The sequence below is a fragment of the Diorhabda sublineata genome, chromosome 10, assembly GCF_026230105.1.
Source record: "Diorhabda sublineata isolate icDioSubl1.1 chromosome 10, icDioSubl1.1, whole genome shotgun sequence".
Lineage (NCBI taxonomy): Eukaryota > Metazoa > Arthropoda > Insecta > Coleoptera > Chrysomelidae > Diorhabda > Diorhabda sublineata.
Window position 1 is genome coordinate 16,069,317 of NC_079483.1, and position 26,458 is coordinate 16,095,774.

The 26,458-nt window shown below is 33.0% G+C and overlaps 2 protein-coding genes across 3 annotated transcripts in view; one reads left to right on the forward strand and one right to left on the reverse strand.

Moving 5' to 3' along the window:
• The window catches only part of LOC130449858 (uncharacterized), a 32,932-nt gene extending 7,282 nt beyond the window's left edge, over positions 1–25,650 (reverse strand). The window contains exons 1-7 of the mRNA XM_056787900.1: positions 25,492–25,650; positions 22,045–22,190; positions 19,210–19,410; positions 17,309–17,608; positions 11,900–12,092; positions 5,552–5,620; positions 2,660–2,805 (exon numbers count right to left, since the gene is read on the reverse strand). Of these exons, the coding sequence (XP_056643878.1) occupies positions 2,660–2,805; positions 5,552–5,620; positions 11,900–12,092; positions 17,309–17,608; positions 19,210–19,410; positions 22,045–22,185 (1,050 nt within the window). The 5' untranslated portion in view covers positions 22,186–22,190; positions 25,492–25,650. The remainder of the gene's footprint in view (positions 1–2,659; positions 2,806–5,551; positions 5,621–11,899; positions 12,093–17,308; positions 17,609–19,209; positions 19,411–22,044; positions 22,191–25,491) is intronic.
• On the forward strand, positions 10,200–15,785 carry LOC130449949 (glutathione S-transferase D1-like). Of its 2 annotated transcripts, none has more exons than XM_056788069.1 (4): positions 10,200–10,314; positions 11,858–12,003; positions 14,304–14,504; positions 15,441–15,785. In XM_056788069.1, exons 2-4 carry the CDS (start codon positions 11,863–11,865, stop codon positions 15,747–15,749), a joined length of 651 nt encoding a protein of 216 aa, XP_056644047.1. In that variant the 5' UTR covers positions 10,200–10,314; positions 11,858–11,862; the 3' UTR covers positions 15,750–15,785. The 2 variants fall into 2 exon arrangements, with proteins under 2 accessions (XP_056644047.1, XP_056644045.1); XM_056788067.1 differs by having other exon boundaries at positions 10,214–10,298.
• Positions 25,651–26,458: the final 808 nt, after the last annotated feature.

Below are 26,458 nucleotides of genomic sequence, written 5' to 3' on the forward strand. Positions count from 1 at the left end.
AATTGCCAAAAACCTACAAAAATCCATAACTCCACATTGAATGTCCCTGCCTAGCCCTTCTCCAACTCAACCGATTCAAGTGTTCAAAAACTCAAAAGAAAGAAGGTGTTTCAGCGAGTGTTCTTAAACTAAAACGAACTCTGTAGCTATATTAGAACCTGAGAAATAGATCTTTGAATGTAGAAAAATTGCCAAAAACCTATAAAAATCCATAACTCCACATTGAATGTCCGCGCCCAGCTCCTCTCCAACTCAACCGTTTTAAGTGTTCAAAAACTCAAAAGAAAGAAGGTGTTTTAGCGAGTGTTCTTAAACCAAAACGAACTCTGTAGCTATATTAGAACCTGAGAAATAGATCTTTGAATGTAGAAAAATTGCCAAAAACCTACAAAAATCCATAACTCCACATTGAATGTCCCCGCCTAGCCCTTCTCCAACTCAACCGATTTAAGTGTTCAAAAACTCAAAAGAAAGAAGGTGTTACAGCGAGTGTTCTTAAACCAAAACAAACTCTGTAGCTATATTAGAACCTGAGAAATAGATCTTTGAATGTAGAAAAATTGCCAAAAACCTACAAAAGTCCATAACTCCACATTGAATGTCCGCGCCTAGCTTCTCTCCAACTCAACCGATTTAAGTGTTAAAAAACTCAAAAGAAAGAAGGTATTTCAGCGAGTGTTCTTAAACCAAAACGAACTCTGTAGCTATATTAGAACCTGAGAAATAGATCTTTCAATGTAGAGAAATTGCCAAAAACCTACAAAAATCCATAACTCCACATTGAATGTCCCCGTCTAGCCCTTCTCCCACTCAACCGATTTAAGTGTTCAAAAACTCAAAAGAAAGAAGGTGTTTCAGCGAGTGTTCTTAAACCAAAGCGAACTCTGTAGCTATATTAGAACCTGAGAAATAGATCTTTGAATGTAGAAAAATTGCCAAAAACCTACAAAAGTCCATAACTCCACATTGAATGTCCGCGCCTAGCTTCTCTCCAACTCAACCGATTTAAGTGTTAAAAAACTCAAAAAAGAAGGTGTTTCAGCGAGTTTTCTTAAACCAAAACGAACTCTGTAGCTATATTAGAACCTGAGAAATAGATCTTTGAATGTAGAAAAATTGCCAAAAACCTACAAAAATCCATAACTCCACATTGAATGTCCCTGCCTAGCCCTTCTCCAACTCAACCGATTCAAGTGTTCAAAAACTCAAAAGAAAGAAGGTGTTTCAGCGAGTGTTCTTAAACTAAAACGAACTCTGTAGCTATATTAGAACCTGAGAAATAGATCTTTGAATGTAGAAAAATTGCCAAAAACCTATAAAAATCCATAACTCCACATTGAATGTCCGCGCCCAGCTCCTCTCCAACTCAACCGTTTTAAGTGTTCAAAAACTCAAAAGAAAGAAGGTGTTTTAGCGAGTGTTCTTAAACCAAAACGAACTCTGTAGCTATATTAGAACCTGAGAAATAGATCTTTGAATGTAGAAAAATTGCCAAAAACCTACAAAAATCCATAACTCCACATTGAATGTCCCCGCCTAGCCCTTCTCCAACTCAACCGATTTAAGTGTTCAAAAACTCAAAAGAAAGAAGGTGTTACAGCGAGTGTTCTTAAACCAAAACAAACTCTGTAGCTATATTAGAACCTGAGAAATAGATCTTTGAATGTTGAAAAATTGCCAAAAACCTACAAAAGTCCATAACTCCACATTGAATGTCCGCGCCTAGCTTCTCTCCAACTCAACCGATTTAAGTGTTAAAAAACTCAAAAGAAAGAAGGTATTTTAGCGAGTGTTCTTAAACCAAAACGAACTCTGTAGCTATATTAGAACCTGAGAAATAGATCTTTGAATATAGAAAAATTGCCAAAAACCTACAAAAGTCCATAACTCCACATTGAATGTCCGCGCCTAGCTTCTCTCCAACTCAACCGATTTAAGTGTTCAAAAACTCAAAAGAAAAAAGGTGTTTCAACGAGTGTTTTTAAGCCAAAATGAAGTCTCTATCTTGAATAGAACCTGAGATATTGAGGATAGAACGTGTGTATGTGAAAAACTCCCATAAGTAATGTCGCATTTGAGTATAACTTGAGAATGGTGAAAATTAGATGAAATCCGATGGTTGATGGCTGATCTGTACCTTTCATTGAAAAAAAAAATTAAGCAAATCGGTTGGATAGAACTCCTGAACGGACTCGGAATGGAAATCATCAATTTTTTTATTATATAAAATATTATTGAAAAAGCATGACCAATATAAAACTGATTAATTTGAAATTTAAGTTGTTTTAAGAGAGACACCCATAAATATCTTTTTTTACTAGATGTGTTGCTTAAATTCCCTTCTATGGGCTGTTTAATCTACGATAAAAGCGTGGAAAAGCGTGAAATATTTTCTATAGCTACTATGATACAAATACAATTTTAACATAGATATAATTCCTATTAACTAATTTATTTTTCATTTTAATTATGTGAAACAAAAGTATATGTTATCTAAAAATTCATATTTTTCGAATAAAAACAAATTTGTTTGGTACGATAGTTTTTGGTGGACAAAAATACAATGAAGGTATAAGGATACGTCCTAAAATAGGAAATTTTTATGTTGAAAACTTTACCAAAAAAATATCCCTTTCGAATCGTGTTGTGTATATTTTACCTTTACAAATTCTGGTGTAAGTTGTTCCCCTTTCATCACATTAACACGTTTTAGATTGAGTTCAACTCCTACAGCTTTAGCTGCTAACAAAACGTTTCTTGAAGGAGCAGCTCCAGGAATATAGTATAAATCGATAGTCATAGTAACTGAAAATGAAATAGATAACAAATTCAATAATTTAGAAAACCATATTGGAATTTCCGGTGATTATTAACAGTTTGAAATAGAGTGTAACTTGCCGTTCGGCTTGTTACGTTTTTCTTCCAAATATTTCGAATACTCATTTGTTCCCGTATTGTGGCTCAGTAGTCACTTCTTTTTTAATTTTAACATTCGAGTTTTTAAAGAATTTAATTTGTTATCGACCTCTATTCGAGGAATTCAATAAAATCTCGATATGTATTCTAAATCGTCCTCTATCTGTCTATATTCTACAATATATAATTTAATAAAATCCAGTGAAACTTGTGGTGATATTATTACCTTCGATGGTAAGTTCTTCGTTGTCTGTAACCAAATCTTGCAAGTTAAATTCGATCCTCTTTCCTGTGCTAAAATTTGGCATTTATGTATGAATCGTATGACAATGATCTAGATCTGATCTGATGATAGAGCTGGCAGGTGGCCATAGGAACATCGTAGTTAAACGACGCAACCCCATCGAGTTTTATTTCGAGCAAATTTTGTATAATAGTTTCCGTGTAAATTCGAATTTTGTATTTATTTGCGGAACACAACGAATAAAATAGAACAGATTCCTGTTTGGTTATATTTTAAAAAAATATAAATTCAGTCTTTTCATATGTTAGAGCATAAGCTACTTTTTATTCAAATCTGTTCTACCTACTCGTTCTTTCCTTTACCATTTTATTTTTCTCCGTAGTTCTACAGCTGCCAGGTTGGGAGATCAACTACACCCAAAGGATTCAACCGGTGCACGATAACAAACGAAAAAATATCTGGGAATCAAGTTGAGAACTGCAACAATCCCGGATTTCCATAGATAAGTCCCAGTCTTATCTTTAATATACATAAATCCGAGTTGTTTTTGATTTATAGCTGTTTTTTATTTGTTGTGCTCTTTTGGATACGCAGTTGATGCGAATTTATTATTTATTTGTAGCTTAATCTTTCTTTTTCACAGCCATAAATATCAATTTGGATAATCATGTCCGGATAGTTATAGTTTGTATTATTTCAATTCATAAGGTATTTTCTGCTTTTCCGCCCTTTTTATTAATTTTTAACGTCGTTCGTTTAAAGGTTGGTGGCCCCCATCTGAGTACCAATTATTTATATACTTTAACTGAGACCGAATACCACATCCCGAAGAAGAGTTTCCAGCTGGGGAACCATCGAAATATTCTGAGAATTGATATGATAGATATAGAGAGAAATATTGAAAAAAACGGTTGTAATATGTAAAAACATAATAAATAAATCAGTCAGAGTTTTCACTATTATTTAATAAAGTAGAGGTACACCACAGTTAAATTGTTTTCAAGTAGTCCTCGTACATTACACTATTAGACAATTCCATTCGTGTGATTCCCATTTTTCTTGCGACCATCATGGTTTTTCAACTAAGAATACCAAATATCTCAATGAAAATGGGTAAAATTGGAAAAATTAACTTTGACCCAAACAAAAAAAACAAAATTAAAATTGTTATGAAATACAAGGTGTCACAAAAAAAGTTTATATTGCTTATTGCGCGAACGCAGCTGTTCGCAGGGAAGCAGAAGATATTTCAATCGATATCCTGGCTCTTGGGAATTTTTTGCTATAAAGCTTTCCTCTGGAGCGGATTGTATGTTGTGCGTGCATGAGATTTACAAAAACGAAAATTCGCTGACGGTAACGCTATGTTCATCACTTAAATGATGCATCAGGTGCTCGACTGATTAGACAATGGGTCGAGACGTTTGAAGAGACCAGATCAGCACTGGATAAACCAAAATCTAGGTGTCTAAGGTCTTCTAGAAGTCGGAAACATAGTCGGTGTTACTCTTTCTATTCGTGACAAGCCTGTTGCTTTAAACGTGGATTAAGTATCAATATTTCGCATTTTACACAAAGGTTTGTGACAGTACTTTTACAAAATTCAGTTGATGTAAGAATTGAAGTCTCAGGATGGTGCTTAGAGGTTTGACTCCGTGAACCAGATGATTGAGCGCTTTCCAACGTTTACCAACATCTTATTTGCAGATGAAGCTCAATTTCATCTCAATTGGTATGTTAACAAGCAAAATTTTCGCTACTGGAGTGCAATCAATCCAAAATAGAAACATTAGAAACCCTGCATTCGTCTGAAGTGACCGTATGAGCTGCGGTCTCAGTGTGTGAGGAATTATAGACTTACTTTTTTGAATATGAAAGGGGAGGCATAAATACAGTGAATTAACAGCGTTATGTGTAGATGTTAGACAACAAGAACATGGTTCCAGTAAGACAGAGCACACGTTCAACAGATCACTACTCCGAATGAAATTTTTATTGGTAAATTGGCCTCCCGATTTAACACCTATGGACTTTTCCCTACAGGGTTATGTCATATCTAGAGTTTACGTTAATAGTCCGACTTCTCTGGCACAATCAAAAGAAAATATCCGCCACGAAATGGTAGCCATCATGCTACAAGCCGAGCCGTCATAGACAATTTTAGAGCTGGACGAATTGAATGCCGTTTGCACAACGGTTTGCCTTTGGACGACGCTATTTTTAAGAAAAAAATTCCTAAGCAATGTATTTTAATATTTAACAAACATGTTTTCAATACTTAAACTTAATTTTTTTAAAATTGTTTTTCTAAATGTAAACTTTCTTTTGAAGCACCTTGTTTGAATGCACCTTAATTTTTAAGATTTATATATCTTAGATTTAACAACTTACTGGTTGGTTTTGATATAATTGCCGAATAAAGAGCACACAGGTACAAAAAAGTGGCGGCAGGAGCTGCAACTAGTTTATACGACAAAAAAATTTAGTCATAGTGCACGAAAGGTCATTTTCGTATTCAAGACATAGTCGCGCGAAAATGTCGATAAACATACACTTGAAAAATAATAAATTAGTGGTGTGAAATTTGCAGCTATATTCAAATATATAACTATTAACCGAACAGGAATGTGGTAATCGACAATTAAAATTGTCAAAATTATTTTTGTCGTCTAGTTAGTGCAAATGTCCTTTTCACCCTTGAGATTCAAATGCCATTCAGTTAACAGTCTTCCATTCCAAGTTAAACACTTAAAATTCTATTTTGATAAGAAAGGCTCAATTGAAATAAGCAATATAATTTCCTGAGTCCTTCACATTTGAGCATCCCCAGAGAATGCTTGGGAGCCAAGCTCCAAATGTGCGAGCAATATTCCAAATATGAACGAATCTGGTCCTTGTAGAAGATTAGAAACTGCTGCGGAAGATAAAGCTGTTTGGTCTTGAAAAGAGCTCCAAGTTTTTGTGAAGCTGTCTTGGCTGAATCGGTGATTATGCCAGGACAGATCGATATTGATCATGGTGATCTGTTACTGCCTACGGATTTGGGTATTAGCCGAATTTATTGGGATGGTTGGTTTGAACGATGACACCTGTGTGCTATCATCGGCGAAACTATAGATTAGGTGTGCAGTTTTGTCGAGTAGATCGTTGATATGCTGGAGAAAGAGCGTTGGTATCGAGATGCATCCTTGGGGAACACCAGCGTTGACCACAAACCTTTCTGAGGTGTGTTCACCTATAGCGACCCGGATGGATCGGTCTTTGAGAAAGCTACTAAGCCAGTAATATCATTGTGACAATTTTCATTTTTATAAAAAACGGAAACATCAGCCTAAATATGATTAATTATAACTGAAGGGATATTTTGGGATTGAATCGTCAACTTTTTCGTTACAAGCCGGAAGGATTCTAACTTGCCTTAAAGCAAAAAATTGTGGGGCATTCCCAGATGGGTGTTAAGTGCTACACCATTCTTTCAATATCAAGAAGTTTGTACTAACTCTAGTTATAAATTTAAATTAACATACGAAAGTACAGAAAGTACAGAATGAGTACAAAGGCCAGCAATAGCTTGGACTTTTTTATGAATTAAAGTAAAATAAAAGTAATAACTAGGCAACGGACTCTTTTAAGTACTATATTAAAATGAAAAGCAATGAATGTAGCACAGATAATGAAATGAAAAAAAAGGGAAGAATTCATTTTCTATAGGGTCAAGGGAATAAACAGAGCATGAACCAAAAATAAAAATCAAGAAGGTACAATATTATTGTCAATTGCAAATTATCAGTTGATATAGAGGAATAAAAGAAAAATGCGAAGGAATGTGATGAGTTGAACAATGAATAAGGATCAAATTTTAAGAAAGGCTAATTACATCAACTTTTAATCATGACAACTATAATCAATAAAGTGGGACAGTTCGAATATTGTATCATACAAATTCTCAAAAAAAATTATATAAGGAAAAAACAATGTAACTATGTGAAATTTCGTAATTAACTTAGCAACAATTTAATCTAATTCATTTACATAAGTTGAAGGTCAGTTATTGTAAGTTTGGATTAAAATATAAGGCAACATAATCATCAATCATCAAATTCATTTGTGTAAATGATCTTTGTACGTACGTAAATTAAATGCGAAGACATTATTAAACTGCTTTTGAATTTTTCATATCCCATCTACTAAAATTATTAATTTATCAGTTAAAAATTTTTATTGTAATTAAATTAAAAATGATCAGTTATAACCAATTATAAGGGATTTTCCAATAAAAGGTGTTATTTGATATTCAAAGAAAAATGCCATTTTTTGAGATAAATGATCGGATATTTATTTCATTATAAAGAGGAAGGTATACCGTTAACAATGGAATACAACATCAGCCAAATGGCCGCCACGACTGCGTTTACAGGACCATATCCTTTTCATGAAATTTTCCGTAACCAAATTGCAAAGCAGCTGACCTATGTCCTCGATAGCCTCACGAATTCCATCTTTGAGGTCTTGAATCGATGCCGGACTGTTGGCGTAGACCTTATCTTTCAGGGTGGCCCCAAAGGAAAAAGTCGCAAGGTGTTAAATCACAAGATCTCGGTGGCCAATTGTGATCACCTCTTCGAGAGATAACACGGTCCGGAAATTTTTCCCGTATAAGATCGATGGTTTCGTTGCTTGTGTGGCACGTAGCGCCGTCTTGTTGAAAGTAAACATTGTCCAAATCAATACCATGCAATTCCGGCCATAAAAAATCATTAATCATCTCTCGATAGCGCAATACATTCACCGTAACTGTTGCTCTAGCCTCATTTTCGAAAAAGTAAGGTCCAATGACACCGCCAGACCATAAACCACACCAAACAGTCACGCGTTGAGGATGGAGAGGATTTTCAACAATAACTCTTGGGTTTTCCGAGCCCCAGATTCGAAAATTTTGTTTATTGATGTAACCACCAGTTAAGATGATTTTTCGATGAAATTACGGATCATTTTCATGCATTTTAAGGACCCAATCAGCAAAGACACGACATTGTTGATGATCGACGGGGCTTGAGTTCTTGTGTTAACTGAACTTTATAGGCCTTTAGACCCAAATATTTATGCAAAATACGGTGTAATGACGTTTGTGTAATGGCTAATTCCAAAGAACGACGAGGAATGGACAAACCTGGGTTTTCTTCAACACTTTGGGCTACAGCAGCAATATTCTCAGTCGCTCTTAAACGACGTGCACGGGTTTTATTCTTCACATCACTAACTTGTCCCAACAGCTCAAATTTTTCCACCAATTTCTGTATTGCGGTCCGAGAGGGTGCTTCACGTCGACCAAAAAATGTTTTAGTTTTACGAACCGTCTCTGCCAAACTTTCACCATTTTTATAGTGAATTTTAATAATTTCAATGAGTTGTTGAAGCGTGTATCGTTCCATTTTCATTAATGGCGTAGTTTCTACTTGTCAAATGTCAAAAAATGACAGCTTCAAAAGTGACATTTACCGAAATAGCGGGCTGTTCAAAATAACACCTCTTATTGGGAAACCCTTTATTTATCAAATAATATAGTACCTGGGATATTTTCAAAAGTCGTTTCCAACGATTTTGATGGCTATTTTCCATTAAAAAACAATTACCGCCATCGTTTATTCCATATTTCGAATTACCCCGTTGAAACTATCATTTCTCGACTGATGTCGGAGTGTGTGAGGTTATGTATCAACTAGAAATAGTCCTACAATAGTACCTATAAAGTTGTTTTGTTTTGGAAATGTGATAAAGGGCTGTAACGTTATCATCATTACATCATTTCCCAAGAATATAAATTAATCTTTACACCCATGACGATACGGTATCTGGACTTCGTTCAATACCACATGACTTATAGCTATAACTTCAACATTATCATATCATTTCTCAAGAATATAGCTGAATAAATCTTCACAGTCTGGCGTGCTATAATCAAATTTTTATGAATCTCACTTTTATTATGAATATACTATGAAGGACAAACTAAGTATGGAGACTCTGCAGCATCAACTATGACCGTAAAATTTTGGACAGCTGGATTCAAACGTGGCCGTATCAGATTGATGACGAGATGTTCAATATTGCATCAAGTAGCGTTATCATCGAAAAAGTTCACCAAATGGTACTGGACGACCATCGAACTGAGGTTAGAGAAACTGACAGAATACATGTATGCGTAAACTATCTGATCGTTGCGTTTCCCGTTTGCTAACTTAATCAAAATTTGACGCACAGGCAAAGACCATTTAATCGGTCGGAAAAGTCTATTATGCATCATTGCTTTATAAAGTAAAGGGATAAATTGCAGTGACCGCATTTGAAAAAAAAGACAGTACATTTCCATTAGGACAACGGAGCTTCTCACACTTCGGAGATCGCTACTAAATATGGCCACCAACGACTTATTTTTCTTGTCCTAACCTCAAAGTTTTACTTGCAGGAGAAAAAGAGAGAGAGAGAGACTTTATACTTCCTCAATCGATAAATAAGAAACCTAAACTTTTGTATAAAATAAAGATGACGGTTTCTCGACGTGTGGACACGCGACGTATAAAATTGTTCATGCGCGAAACAGGGAAACTCCAAGTTGGTTCCGCAGACTTCCAACGACTGGCCTTGCGATTTATTTATGGTCATCGCAAAGGCCAGACGTACCGGAAATTGTAAACGTTTAAAATCGTATGGTAAATACGTTGGAATCATCGGTATAATTCTGACATAACATTACGACTGCTCTATTGATCTATCTTTCTCTGATCATCGGTGCGGTCACTAACAAAAATAGAAGGATGCAATCTTTGTCTGAGGTATCGATCCACATAGAGGATGGATCGACATATTGCACACTGCAATACTTTATTCCTCCACTTTGATTAGTGTACTTAAGAATAGAGAAAGAAAAGAATTGTCTGTGGAATATAAATTAATACTCTAAGTAAAACGAATGATTAAGACCCCGTATTTTTGTACTACTATGCTGGGAAGGTCAATATCAAAAATTCTCGTGAACTTCACATATGCACTGTGATTTTGCGGAAAATTAAATTTGAATCTGTTAATTCATTTACTACTTTTGTTGGAAATAATATCGTGAATAATATCAAGATTTAAGGTATAATATAAATCTTGTGAGTATTTGTAATATTCGGTTTTTCAAATTAATCAAACCTTATTCAATGATGAATATATAATAGTTTAGATTTTTTTGTATTAATATATCAAAAAATATCTTTGTAAATCTTGTAGAATATGTACAAGATTATAATTCACCAATTTTCAAGTTTGACGAAAAATATTCACATTAACAATTTGTTTTTAGTATAAACTTTAGTGCATAGTTTTTTATTCATTGTCGATATCTTCACTATCAGTAATAATTGTAGACAAAACGTCGAGTGGATTCATTTCTAGATTCACTTCTACATCTTCATCATTTCCATCATTTGTTGACTCTACGTTTAAGCATGACGGGTCACGTCAATGTTTATAAACTAGCATAAACCTCAATCCAATTTTTCTGCATCCATATTTGCCGCCACATTTAACTCCTAAACCCTCCTGTTCTGGATCAATTTCGTTTAATAGCCAGGTTAGTTTGTGATAATATGCTGTTTAGCTGCTGAAGAAGTGGATGGCTGTAAAGGAAATTCACAGCTGTACTTTGTCTTTTTACAGTATCTGTAATTATCTATCGAATTTGGAGCACCGTATATTTTTAGTAGCAAATGTATTCTAGCATTGACAATGACATCCCGATGACAATTTTCTTGATGGAATATTTCTGCAAAATCGATTACATCGGGTCTTTTGTCAAACATCTTCATGACTATCAATTCTCCTCCTCCAAAAAGTTGTGTCACATTCAATCATGGCATGTGGAAACAGAATATTTTTCTTGAAATGTGAATACTTGTTGAGTATATTTTTGTTACAACATTGATTTTTTCCTGGTTTTTGAAAATAAATGATGTTGATCAAGTATTTTAGTCATCTATCACTCATTATGAAAACAGTTTGAGAGTAGAAAACATCTAAAATGACTCTAGTTCAGTAGCAGGTATAAAGAGATGGGTCTCGCAACAATGAAATACAGAGCATCATCTAATACTGCACAACGCCCATATTCGTTCAATTTTGAAATATCGCACATTTGGAACTCCCAAGAATACTTTGAGGATGCTCGATTCAATACAGAAGAGAGAAGTCGACTTATAGGCGATGCAGAGTTGACTAAAAATTTGGACGGCTTAGAATATAAAAGAAAGGTTGCCTGCAGACACCCAGAACTTCAATTTATCCTTTTCGTTGGAGATGTCAGCTACCAAGAACCTCTTTTCCGAGCATCTCCACACGGCAGGCACTACTTGAATGACTTGAGTGTAGTAGGGTTTATCCACTTGTGCTTGCTTTTAACTTAAAAAAAATCTGCAACTGACTCTCTGTAAAGGCGGGTTTCCACTAAACGGACAAAACCTCAAAAAAAGTCTCCTAAAATGTTTCTTAGTTTGAAAACTATAGTTTTTGTTTAGTCTATCGTCAAAGCTACTGTTTTGTTGTGGTTTTGTCCGTCTCACGTTTTGCCTAACTCAAGCAATAAAAACAATTAATATGTTGGAATTTCTTCTGTAACTTAGCATTGCCATTAGTAATAATTATATCAATTTTGTGCAGTAACCATGCCTATTGATTTGTATTATGTGCCTGGAGCTGCACCTTCCCGAAGTGTATTGCTTGCGGCTAGAGCTTTAGGCGTCGATCTCAACCTTATACGTACTAATGTGATGAATGGAGAAAATCTTACACCGGAGTATCTTAAAGTAAGTTTAGTACATTTAACAATAACTGAATCTTCGGAAAGGCACAATAATGCCGAAACATCGAGTTTGTTCACACAGTAAGTGAATATCTACAATATTATAAAAAAGTAGCCACTTCTTTTATACATTTTCGTTGCAAAATAATAACAATATATGTTTACAACCAATTCAACTGCTTTCGTACCTTCCAGGTATAACTCACCTCTAGATTGATCTAACGTAGCAACACGTCCAATAAATCTTGCCTAGTCATAAGACACATGATTAGTCTAGCTATCAATAAGATAGAATTTTCCTCTCCTCTCCTAGCTATTTTTTCAACAAAAATAAAGGTTTATGTATCTTTTTTCACCTCTAGAAATTTCATATTATAATTATTTATATCAATATTCTACTCTGGAGTAGTTCTTGTGAGGCTTTTTTTGTATAAAACGAAACTTAATTTATTTTCAATGAGAATGATAGGTCATAATTCAAACAAAACTTTGTAACTTACCACTTTATACTATTATTACTTACTATTTGTCCAATTATATTACTGTAATGTGTAAACTAATAATTAACATTTAACTATTTATTAATACTTATTACTAAACACTTATTAACTAATTTATTTGAATTCTCCTAAGGTAAAAAGTGATTATTTCTCAAAATGCTTTCAATATTATTAAATTGTCAGGTTTTTTATATTTCCGGATAATTTTGATTCTTTCAAGAGAGTTGAAAATTTTGACAACATTTTTACAACTATTATTATTTATTATCATCTAACTACTTTTATATGATGACATTACTTATTTTCATTTATAACTATGCGTTGGGTCAACACAATTTGACACCATCTCTTGACTACAACGCCGACCTGGAGGCAACAGAGCGAAGTAGTTTTGCGATTTAGTGAAATGAACCCACCTAGACCAGTTTGAAACCAACTCATTGAAAAATGAGGATAATTTGATAAAAATCAAAGGAAAAATAATTCACGGGTGACCTGAGGCTGGGAAGGGAAAGGGGGTGATATTTTAAGGGTTAAAAATTTATTTACCTCTTTCCACTTCTTTCATATAACCTCAAAATTTATGTGAAAAATAAAAAGCCATGTTTTTAGTTTTTTATTTTTATCTTTCACAAGAAACATTTTTTCCTCACGAAATTTGTGAAAAGTTACTTTTATTTATTATTTATTTGATTTCTTTTACGTTATTTTGACATAATATCGAAAAAGCATCCTAATTTTCAAACTAAAATTCTTTCGACAAAATATCAGCTTTTTTTTTAAGCTCGGTGAGATTTTTGTTCGTTGAAATCTCTACTTTCTGATATTTTAAAAAAATATCACCAGCACCATGGTAAAGTTTTAAATTTTCTCAGAAAAGTAAAAAAAAACGAAAAAAACTCGTATCTGAATTTTTTTTAATCATCTTGTTCAATTTTTAGATATTTATTTAAATTTTTCACTCTAATTACACGAAAAACGTGAGATTCCATGTTACATTGATAAACATATGTAATTAGAGCTTAAAATTTTAATAAACATCTAAAAATTGTACATGATGATTAAAAAAAATTTTCGAATACGAATTTGTTTCGTTTTTTCCTCTTGATGAGAAAATGTCTCGTGGTAATGGTAATATTTTCACGAAAGAATTTGCGATTGAAAATTATGGTGCTTTTAACATCAAATCACATCAAAAACTAAATCAAACCAGTTTTCACAACATTTCGTTTTTTGCAAAAGATAACAATAAAAAACCAAAATCTTGGTATTTCAAATTTTCCATATAAATTTTCAGGTTATGTGAAAAAAGTGAAAATACAAAAGTTGTAGATCTTTCCATTACCTACAACTTTGCTATTCAATTTTTTTCCATAGGACTTGTACTTTTGCCAAAAATCGAGATAAATCGTTTCTTTGTAAATGTTTTTTTCACTTTTTATTATTTTTATTGGCTTAATGACCGTGGTCAACATTAAAACCTTAACGCAAAATCTTCTTCAACCTATTATAGATGTCACTATCTAACCTCAATTCTCCAAAATTATCACACACTTCTTATTATTAAGGACAAAAATTAGATTTAAACTTATTGAATCTTTAAAATTAAGATTTTGACCTCTTTGAAGAGATTCAACAATAAACCTTGCAAATGCGAACCATTAAAGGTGGCAAACGGGTCGGAAGAGATGTAATCCAATCATCGTCGTGGTATTAGCCACGAAAGAAATAGTTTCTAGAGATGAAAGTAGTTATTATATTGTAAAATTTATATTTATATGAATATAAATACATTATTTTGTAGCTTAATCCACAACACACAGTACCTACATTGAATGATAATGGTTTTGCGTTATGGGAAAGTCGAGCTATCGTGACATATCTGGCAAATCAATACGGTAAAGATGATAGTCTGTATCCCAAGGATCCTAAGAAAAGGGCTGTTGTCGACCAACGACTATACTTCGATATTGGAACTCTGTATAATAGTTTCTATAGTTATTATGTAAGTTGTTATATTAAAAAGATTTTTTTTACTCTATTTTTTAATGTATGTAGATACTCAAACTTAAGACACAGTATTAAATTACGTAGGTGTTTGGCTAGACACGAAATTTAACTTTTAAAAACACGTAGAGAAGTCATTAGGAAGAGCAGAGAAAACTCTTTTAGTTACAGCGAGTATAATGCCAAACATTGGCGACACTAAAGCACCTAAAAAGAAAATCTATGGCATACTGCATACGAAAGAAAAATTTCGAAAAGCTACAGAGGAAGTTGGCTATCCGCATATGCAGCGCCTACTGGAAGAAAATGGATAATCGCAGGGCTGGCTCCTAGGGAGCTGCAAGTAGAAAGGAGTGTCGAAGGCTGACGCAAGAACAAATATCATCCAAAGGTGGGAAAACTAAGTATATTGTCGATGGACCCACCGATTCATTCCTTTTATTCCAGTTTGGGTGAACAGGGAGCACGCAGAAACTGATTACTTCTTAACACAAACACTCACAAGCCATGGATGCTTTCGCAAGTATCTATACACCAGGCGGAGATCAGACAGTACTAATTTAAGTTAAGAAACTTGTATAAATTAAAAAATGTTTCCAGAATTGACTAGAGCGTGTGAAAAAATGTATAGAACTTGAGGACACATATTAATCAATAAAATACTTTGTTTCGGACTTTTCGTATAAACTTGAAAAACGACCCTCGTAACAATATATTTAAATAGTGATAATAACAGTAAATATTTAGTTTTATTTCTTAATATTCTCGTTCGTTTCGAGTGTTTCTTTGGGTGATACGTTACGGTGAAAGTGAATTTGATGAAGTGTATATTAGTTTAAAAATATTTATTTATTTCACTTTAGTTATTAGATTTGAATTTTGTGTTCATAACGTTAATAGATATAGTTTAAAAAAATGTTCTTTTTGTTTTTAGATACGTATGATATTTTGGGGAGAAAGTGCGGATCCTGCAAAATTCGATAAGATCATAAAAGCTTTCGAATTTTTAGACAAATTTATTGGCAACAACGATTTCGCCGCCGGCAACAGTCTTACTTTGGCCGATCTAGCTCTTGTTGCAACAGTTTCCACATTTGAAATAATGGAATTCGATATTAGTCCTTACAAAAACGTACTTAGATGGTACGCAAAAGTTAAAGCGACTGCTCCTGGTTATGAGGAATTGAATACAAAAAATTTACTGGAATTTAAAGCTTTAGTCGATCAATTGACTAAAAAATGAAATAACTTTTAAAAAATATAATTTATTGCAATAGTATTTTTTCGTTTCTAAATAATTCCTGTATCATCCTAGAAATTATATGAAACCTATGATCAACGGATCTTAATGATCCATTGATTGCTTTACCTACGATCGTGGGTTATAACCCTCTAATCTCAAAAAACAGTCTTCAAAATTCATTGACTAATAAAATCATTAAGGCACCATTATGCTTACACCATAAAAAACTTACTCCACACAATGACGAGTTTCACCTTTTTAATTTTTTCTCTTTATATGCCAAAGATAATTTGAATATCCATCATCATATTGCTGAGCAAATTTTTTCGTTAATAATTTTAACGAACCTGGCGCGATCCATGGGTTTTTTGGTTTCGTATATAGTGCGTTCCAAAAATCTTTAAACACTACGTCAAATACAGCGCTCAATTGGTAACCACAACCTATTATCTTCGCTGGTCTCTCAAGGCAAGACTTAACTGCGATAAGAAGAGTAAGAATCGGCCATTCAAGACTTACTCATGGATACCTAATGGCTATTACTCCCAGACCGTTTTGCTCCAGCTGCAACTCGTATCTAACCATGAAGCACATTTTGATCGAATGTCGCAAATATACCGTCGAAAGACAACAGTTTCAGCTTAGTCTAAACTACAATGAAGTCCTTAACAACTCGGAACAAATTAGCTCTCTACTTCAGTTTCTCAAAGTTGTACAACTTTACCACAAACTATAGAACAATTGTGTTACTGTGTATTCATATTGTTTGACGCGCGTTTCGATAACCAAGTTATCGTCTTTAGACTTAAACCACCAACAGCTATGCCAGCATCAATGGCAACATCCCCACAAATTAGACCATAGTCGAGGGCTGCAAAACATTCCTTAAATCTCATTCATCAATCAGGGTTATTTTTGTCTTGTACTGATAAATTTATTATGAAACTCATGGATATTTTCATTTATTCAAAAATAGTTGATTCTCTATTTGTTTCCTGCTTTTTCATCTTTCTCTTTTATTTTAATTTCGTTTTGTTGAAAACTTGATGCGTCCAATTTAATATTAATTATTTCCTTCTTTTAAGTATCAGTTATATCATTATATACATTAGGGAAATTACACCATAACGTAGGTGGTCGGTTGGTAGCGCTGTTTCAGGTTTGACAGTTGACATATTTGAATTTAAAGAAAAAGCTCATCCTGTAAGCGGAATGTCGGGTGAATAACTTCAATTTACACCAACAGAATTGTGAAACGTCTACCGCCATAAATAATTTACCTCTTTAGAGAGTGAGTTATAATAAGTTCAATATATTAAACCATTCATTTATTTTGAGGTTAGGTATTTCCAAGAAATTTTTCACTGAATATTTTGTTTATTTTTCGTAACTACTTTACTTTGTCTGAAAACTCAAACTAATACTTCAAATTATAATTAAAGAAAGAAAGAAAATACATATTATATGTAAATCTTTTTATTTCAAATTTTACAAATCATTTTAAATTACAATAAAATTTATTTCCGTGACTCAAATGTAACAGTTACATTTCATTTTTTTGTTAATTGATCAACTAAAGCTTTAAATTCTTTCAAGTTCTTCTCGTTGGCTTCTTCATAGCCTGGGGCAGTTTTCTTGACCTTTGCATACCATCTAACTACGTTTTTGTAAGGAGTAAGATCGTAGTCCATTATGTCAAAACTGGAAACTGTTGAAACGAGCGCTAGATCGGCCAGAGTAAGATTGTTGCCTGCAGCGAAGTCACTATTGCCAACAAATTTATCCAAAAACTCGAATGCCTTTCCGATGTTTTCGAATTTAGCAGAATCGGCACTGGCCCCCATAAAAATCATGGGATACTGAAAAAGAAAACGAATTATTATTATCTATATAGTTCCAAATCTACAAAGACGTTACTGATAACTGTGTCTACTTTCTAAAATAGATAACAAAGTAAAATCAAAAGCTGTGGTTAAATGGGTTCTTTTATTTTGTCTACTAAATAAAACACTTGTACAATTTGGATTTAACAAAGAATAAAAACAACAGGGAGATCGATATGCACCGCAAAAAGGACGTGGCACCTTCAAATGGTTGAAGATTGTAATTATTAACTTTGACAATAGACGAAGAAAAAATACAGTAACAAGTTGCTGCAGTTTTATAAAAAGTATTTAAAACATAGTCAAAGAATGACACTGTAAATAGATTTCACCGTCAATTCACATGAGAATACCAGCACCAATGAAGTGAGTAAAGACATGCCTATGTTGGAGATTTGTTGGAGAAACATAGACAAAAAAAGAGTAAGGTTACTGGAAAAACGTGATGTAAGACATAGAAACAATATCAAGATGAAGGCAGACTTATCATTTATCCCAGAGGTTCTTTTTTTCTCAACAGACGACGTTCAAAATCATATTACCAAAACTTAATGATGAAGATCATATCTAACGCTAGAGACACATAAAGCTTTTAGGTCACTGTGTATATAACGCCCTGGACCATACATACATACAGGGATAGAAATTTGCATAGTCTTCTATCCACTTCTAGAATCATTTGTTTATAGTGTTGAGACATTTGCCAACATTTTTCTAACTGATGTCAGATTCCTAGACGTTCAAAAAATTTTTACATCTCGTTTCTCTTGTCCAATAATAAAAGCTCCATATTATAAGTTAAAATAATAATTTTAAACATATTTTGGAATAAGAAATGTAACAGTAACAAAACTTGTGTGAAAATCCTCCTCGAAAGAGAAATCAATTACACCTAGTATTTGTCCAGCACTTTCTTCCTACAGTTATTCATTATTTGTGTTAGATATATCTTTTTGATTATTCTTTTCAATGAAGTTTAAATCATTAGCTTTGCATGCAAAAACTTTTCAACTCTTTGAGGTTCCACTAGACCATCAGACATTATCTAAACCTCTTCCATAATTTCCTATTCCATTAGTGTCTTCGTTTATTTCTTACCTAATCTTAGTACCTGTGTTTGGCACTTCTTCATTTTCAATTATGATATTCTTTATTGTTGCTTGTGTATATTTTTGAATGTTTCATTTGTATTGTACTCATTTTTACTTTTACCTTTACTTCCATTTCTTAACCTTTCAATATCCAGGTTCCAATTTTCAATAACAATTTTCATGACGCCACCTTCCCTTTCTGATTCATATAATGATAAAGCCCTAAACTCTAGACCTATACCCTCAAATAAAGAACTTGATATAGATTTAATACTTTAGTGTAAGTTTATGTTTTTATAATTCAATTCAATTAAGGTAACCATCATCAAATAGACTCTTAATATTCTTAACTCAACAAAAACATCAAAAATTAAAAAAAAATGATATAGAATTATATACTTCTTTCTTCTAATTAGTAAAGCAGACAATAATATACATCTAGAGTTGGAAAACATAATTTAGTCCACAGTTTTATCCACGACTTACATAATAATCGGCAAAACTTGCAAATAAAGTTCCCATGTCGAAATATAATCTTTGGTCGACGATAGCCCTCTTCTTCGGATCCTTGGGATACAAACTGTCGTCTTTGCCATATTGATCTGCCAGATAAGTCATGATGGCTCGACTTTCCCATAAAGCGAAACCATTGTCGTTCAATGTAGGTACAGTATGTTGGGGATTAATCTGAAACAAAATATTTGTAATGTATTTTGGTATGAAGTATATGATTCGAGCTATCCTTATTCGTTTCCATCATAAAATGTCGATAAATACAGATTTACAGGTTTTCATTAATGGTAAGATCAAGCGTTAATTCCATAACTTTTGGCCTTTTGCTTTTCGGCATCCATCCAGATTCATATTGTATTCCCTTTATCGTTCGAGACCACATATAACATAAGAAAAAGAAGCATTTCAATGCATGTATGTTTTGTTATTTTTTAGTACATGTGTGAAATAAGCTACTTTCTTAAGTAAAAATGAGTGTGCAATCTATCATTTTCATAAGTGGCCGTAGAGGAAGATACAATAACAAAATGTTTGGTTTGATTGATTTTAAATTTTATATTTCTGATAGCGCCAGTGTATTGGTGTATTGTTTATAAAATATACGGAAAATTTATGGTTACTCCAATTTTCTGTTTTTTATTGCTGTTGCAGATACAAGCCTCTTATGCTAATATTGACCATTAGTGTGAAGAATTTAGTAAAAACCTTTATATTAACGTTTATTGAGATACGAGGGCTGCTACTTTTGAGATATGGCAACATTGATGTGAATATGTCAAATCTGCCATCAAAGTTTGACATTGACAGGCAAATAATTGCCTGTTTTTTCGGAATAACTGGACATGTCTTCACCGTTCTATTAGAGCAGCGTGGAATGGACAATTCTGAATAGTATATCAGCATTCGTTTGACAGAAGTGGTCGGAAAAACTAATCGCAGAATCATTTTCCGTCACGAAAATTCGAGCTCTCACACATTAGTTCAAACAAAAACGTTTTTTGTACAAGGAGCCCTCGTAAACTACTTATCAAAGATAAAGGACAATAAATATTTTTTCTATTATTGTAGGGGTATTTTGAAAATAAAAGTCTCGTCTGTGTTACGAACATCTTGTCACTGTAATTCGGAAAAGTTGAATCACGTAACTGCAGTGTGCTTCCAAGTACAATTTTAGAAGAAGGGACTTAATGAAGTACGTTACCTTTCGTTCAGTGAGAGTAAGATAATATGATTAATTTTTCTTGAAGGGTTACAAAGTGTTTTCATTTAATTATGCTATAACATTTTTAATACCAATAGTACAAATATAATTCTCGTCCTAGTTCGTATAGATTGAAGTATAGATAATCAATATTTTCAATATAAATATTTTGCGTTGGACTGCGACCTAGTTCCTGGTGATTGGTTCAACTAAAAGCTTCTAGAAGGTTAATCTTATTCCAAGGTCATTGCGCTCGAGGTACCCGAAGGTACGTTACAGTTGGATCGATTATATAAGGAATGTGGAATGTGATTCATATGTTTATTATTTAGAAACACTTTTTTCAATATATTGTGTTTTGATTTTTATAATGTAATGAAAAGGTATTTACAAGAATTGTTGAATAATTCGCTTTTTGTTTTTACTTGGAAATTTCAACGTGTTTTTTTACATTCTTTTATTAATTTTGTTACGTTGTTTGTTTGTTGATGTAAATTCGTTATCTCAAGACACAATTTTTGAAACTCTCACAATGGACGAATTTTTTATTCATAATATGTACTCTATTTTGATTAAAACAGCTCATGTTAGTGACAATAAGTAATTAAAATAACCACGTGAAAATGAATAATTTTGAAGCAAACACATAAAGCCTTTTACGTTTGACATTCAATTTATAGAACGTGTCCCAGAACATGTAAAATGACTCGTGTAAGACATAAAAAATTCTCGATTTATAACATAATTTAAGTTTTAAAGTCAATATACCTCGAAAATTTTCCAAAAAATCTATTTTTCTATAATGTGCTTTATATATAGCAAAAGGAAGAAAGGAAAAATTATTTAGAATCAACATCTAGGCTCATAAAATCAGTTATCAACTAAAATTTTCATTAAAATAAAAAAATCACAATTGGTTTAAGTGATAATTAACTGAAAATAAGTTAAAAAAACTTCAGATTAAATGTTAGATTCTATTAATCCCCTTTCTATATCCCAGAAACTTGGACAGCTTAGAGCACAGAAGAAAGGTCGTGGATCTGACTCTGTTTTACCGATACTACCACGGCAAGTGCTCTCCGGAGCTGTATAACATAATCCCGCTTAGAACAGTTTTGGCAAAACCTACTTGACAAGCAGACGTGGCTTATGAACACCGAGTTCGTCTTCAGCCGACCAGAACGTTAATTTATCGAGACCCTTTCTGAAGAAGTGCAATTCTAAGGAATCAGCTACCAAGGCATGTCTTTCCCAAGCAGTACAACCTACAGAAGTTCAAGATCAATATCCACAGGCATCTCCACACCATTCGAATTACTCGAGGGTGGAAGGATTTACCCTCTTGTACTTGCTTTTTACATAAAAAAAATGTTTTCGGAATTGTCCAAAAGCTCTCTGAACTTGTTGTCCAGTTATTGATCGAACTCAGCGATAATTAAGAAAAAATATTTGTTAGTCTTTTGTGAACACACAAACTGTTTGGTTTCATAGAAATCATTACAATTAATACAAAATTAAATCAATTAAAAATCAATTTTTTCCCTTATCTTTTTGAAATGATTGATTTTTATTTATGAAACAAATATGCTTAAATAATATAAACTTACCTTAAGAAATTCTGGTGATAGATGTTCGCCTTTCATCAAATCGAGACGAATTAGGTTAAGTTCCACTCCTACAGCTTTAGCTGCGAGCAAAACATTTCTAGAAGGTGCACCACCCGGAACGTAGTACAAGTCGATAGTCATGATAACTAAAAGAAATTCAAAGTTCAAATATGTATGTGTGATATTTATTATTTATTTTTATTTTAACTATATTTGATAAATTTATATACACAGTTTTAATGTCTGAATGTTAACCCGAAAGACACAAATGTACTCATTAGGTTAGTTCCACATTTTTTCTTTTAATTCAGCTGTTATTAACAAAATAAGATGAGTAAAATGTGATATTTATCTTTTCGTTAATAACTCGAGAAATATTAATACTCAAGCACTTTTGAAAGCTCGTTAAAAAGGAAGAAATTTCCTATAAAAAAGTCCTGAATTCCGGAACTCTATCTCCATTATTTATAATTATAATTTGACTTTGAAAATAAGGCTCCACGCGGCTGCATTAAAAAAACATAAAATCACTTTTTTAAATAAAGTTATTCCATTGTTAACTGAATACACTGTTTACACCACCAGTACACTGGCTGGCGCGCGTTTCGATAACCAAGTTATCATCTTCAGAGACTGAAGAGTTTACCTTCGGTTATTTTACAAAACAAGGTTCCACAAAGAGATATTTAATTTTTTTTATTTCGTAACATGTAATACTTATAATTATCCGGAAAAGGATAAAGTTTGATTTGATAAACACGATAAAACTATAAATTACACAACGATTTGTAGAAATTCTGTAATGTCATTTCCTCTATAAAGTAATAAGTACAATAAAAAATAAGATAAAGTAGATGCTTACAAGGTGTATAAATTAAGTAATAAGAATAATTTTTACCTGAAACTCTTTTTGCGAGCATCTTGATGCCTATGGGATACTTGAAAAATTTTAAGACCGAACAGATATCACACGACGAGTTAACTGATATGGCAAAATACTTGTAGTAAAATCATGAAAATCTCCACGTTGGGGTTTCCGGATACGATAATTTTAACTAAAATATTTTCAAAGATGGTCAACTTCCGGTTCTACTGGAAGTCGACTGTAACTTTGGTATTTTAAATGGAACACCCTGTATAATAATACATTTTTGAAATCTACGTAAAGTTTTGACAGTTGCAGACCCTTCATAAATTATTTTTTTATTAGGATACCCTTAAAAATATGAGAATGGTTTCAGTTCGGTTGCTTTTAGCAAGGTCAGACGTATTTGAATCTACGTTGAAAAATTTTTCGTTTTATACAGGGTGTGTATAAAAAGTGTTCAAAGTTTCACTTCGAAAATATCAGATTTCTTTATTTTTTTAAATAGAACCACCCGATTTCCTCTATTTTAATGCATTCAGTGGTTCAGGGGTAAGGAATAAGGCAAATTCATGTATACATATTCATGTTATTTGATGATATTATTTTATATACATATAACAAATTGCGATTGGATATACAAATCGACTGGTGAGAGTTTTTTAGAAAAAAAAAAGAATGATACACCATTAGAACTATTATTTAGAGACGTGTTTCCCAGGGTGGGGTCTACGCCCCACATTTATTGTAAAAGGGGACAATTCGAAAATGGAATCGACACTAATTTAACCTTTTTGCGCGGTGCCAGTTAAATGCTAAGCAAAACTGGAAGCAAAAAGCAAATTCTTAAATAAATAAATATTTTGAATTTATTTAACGACTCCAACATATCAACTGGGTTTTTGGCGTCATCAAGTTAACCTCCCTGCTTCAGACGGTAGGCTCCACGTGAACTCACGGACGCTTTAAAATCTCGCTAAGTAACGCAGTTGTTCGCATCTGAATCAAAGAACTTTAATTTATGAAAAAGGAAAACCGAGGCGACTCGTGAAGAATGATGCCTAGCAAAAGAAGACGGTCTCAAACATGACTGGTGAGCTGATCGTCGCCAACTGAATCAGAATCATTTTTTTTTCCTCACATCAACGTGCGTATTTAATCGTAGATTTTGTATTGATTTAGGTTTTTTTTTTTGGTAATTTTATATCTTCGCGGTCCCCTCGTTTTTTGGCTCCAGAATATCGAAAAATCATCCGATTTCGATGAATTTTTTTACGGCGGATTTATGAAAAAAAATATGGAAATAAAAAAAATTAGTTCATTAATTATAACTCAATTGGGGGGCGCTTTGCTAAAAATTTACATTTGATCTGCGTTTCAAACAACCGCCCCCACCCCTCACCCCATTCCCAATTATTTTTAATAGTCAACCTCAATTTATTCGTTTTTTCTGTGTATATTATGAGAAAAAATTCATTTGATTATTTGGAAAAAAGTTATCAACAATTATACGTGAATGAGTGCATTTTCATGAACATTCAAAGCACTGAAACTATATAAGTTTTCATTTTTTCTATTTCCATATTTTTTTTCCTAAATCCGCCGTAAAAACGAAGATTTTAAAAAAATTCATGGAAATCGGATGATTTTTCGAAAGTATAAAATTACTTTTTTTATGAATTTTAGGATGTTGAATCAAATACTCAAATTTAACCAAATGTGCAAGAGCCTGTTGTTACCTTATCCATATCCATATTTAGCTAAATGTGGATTTAGTGTTGTGAAAGATTTACTGACAAAAAATAAGAAATTGTTTGGATATATCTGAACGGGGAGACTTGGGACAGAAACTAACAAAATTGGAACTGAACATAGAATCAAGTACAAGGATCTCACTAAATTTAAAATATTAAATTAGTATAGAAAAAATCTTCATTAATCATTAATTTCCTATCATCAGGGCTAGGGATTAAGCTAGGGGCTTGGGGGGGCTATAGCCCCGGGCCCCTGGTCCAAGAGAGCCACATCATTTGGAAATAATTCTGTATTTTTTGATGTGTTGATACCACGAATCTAACGTATTGATATTATTTTGTGAATTTTTCCGAATTTTCGAATTCCTTAAGGGGGCCCCGTCATTATTTTAGCCCCGGGCCTTATAAATCTTAATCCGGCCCTGCCTATCATTTAAGTTTCTTTATTAAAAAAAATCGATTTCTTCGATTAATCGAATATTAAAAATCATGTATATGTTACATAAAGGGGCAAAAGAATTTTAGAAGGGCTTGGGTGGAGCATGGCACAACAAAGGTTGGGAAACACTGGTATACAGGGTCTGTCTGCTGTCCAAGCTTCCAAGCTTTGTTAGTTTGTTATAATAAAAAATATTTGCCATTTATTTTATGTTTTAACAGGTAATATAATATAAAGTAAATAAGTAAATGTTCGATAATTTGTTTCTAATACTAAAATTTTTTATCGGTACTACATAAACACAAAAAAAATCATTCTCCGAAGCCACAACTTTTAGTCAAACAAAACTATATAATATGGATAACAATATTTGATTAAATATTACTCACGGTTTCGGTTTATAACGTAGCTGGACCTCGAACACTATCCACCGGCAATTACAACAAATCTGCTAGTGAGAAAGTAAAACTCAAGGTTTTAGCGGTGAATATCAACGGTTGTGGGTAGTCCGCCGATATAATTATTGACAATTCTTCGTCGATGTTGCCAGTTTGAATTTTTTATATACCTAATATGGTAGGTATGATACAAACAAATAAATTGAATATTAGATTATAGTCCAGGAGCTGTCGATCTAGAAAGTTTTTTTTTGAAGCTTGATAGTTCAAAAATACAGGAATTGAAAACACGAGCTTTGCGTGCATTTACGCAAAAAAATTAACGCAAATCAACTTTTTCGACCGGGAGAGTCAGGCAAACGTTTTTTTAAAGTGTGTGATAAAGGTGAAAATTTCTACCTCATTACGTAACATAATTTTTTATTTTGTTCGTTTTAATGTCTATTTTAAGATTATCTTGGTTTGCGGGATTAGAAACGGGCGGAAATAACCAGCAAATCAGCTTAAAATCCATTTAGTCCGAACTCATTTTCGATAAATAGAATTAAAGCATCTAAATGTTTTGATAAAGACTTAAAGAAAAGTCGAAACGTCAAATTTTATCTTTCATCAAAGAATTATTAAAAAAATTAATTCTAAAACAAAAGAGACCTAAAATCAAGAGCATTTAGATCCATTAATATATCAAAAGGTCTAAGAAATAAGAAATTTAAATAGAATTCTATTTATCGAAAATGAGTTCGGAGTCAAAGGATTTTAATCTGGTTTGCTGGATATTTCCGGTGGTTTCTCAGCCCGCAATCCAAGATAATCTTAAAATAGACATTAAAACGAACAAAATAAAAAAAATCATGCTACGTAATTAGGGAGAAATTTTCTCCCTCATTACACACCTTAACAGAAAGTTTGCCTGACTCTCCGTGCAAAAAAATTGGTTTGCGTTCATTTTTGCTGGAAG

What these genes read in the sequence shown, in the direction of transcription:
- LOC130449949 (XM_056788069.1), top strand. Translation starts at nt 11,863, where the DNA reads ATGCCTATTGATTTGTATTATGTGCCTGGAGCTGCACCTTCCCGAAGT. An exon ending in TTACACCGGAGTATCTTAAA is followed by an intron (nt 12,004 to 14,303) that starts GTAAGTTTAGTA and finishes ATTATTTTGTAG; the next exon opens with CTTAATCCACAACACACAGT. An exon ending in ATAGTTTCTATAGTTATTAT is followed by an intron (nt 14,505 to 15,440) that starts GTAAGTTGTTAT and finishes TTTTGTTTTTAG; the next exon opens with ATACGTATGATATTTTGGGG.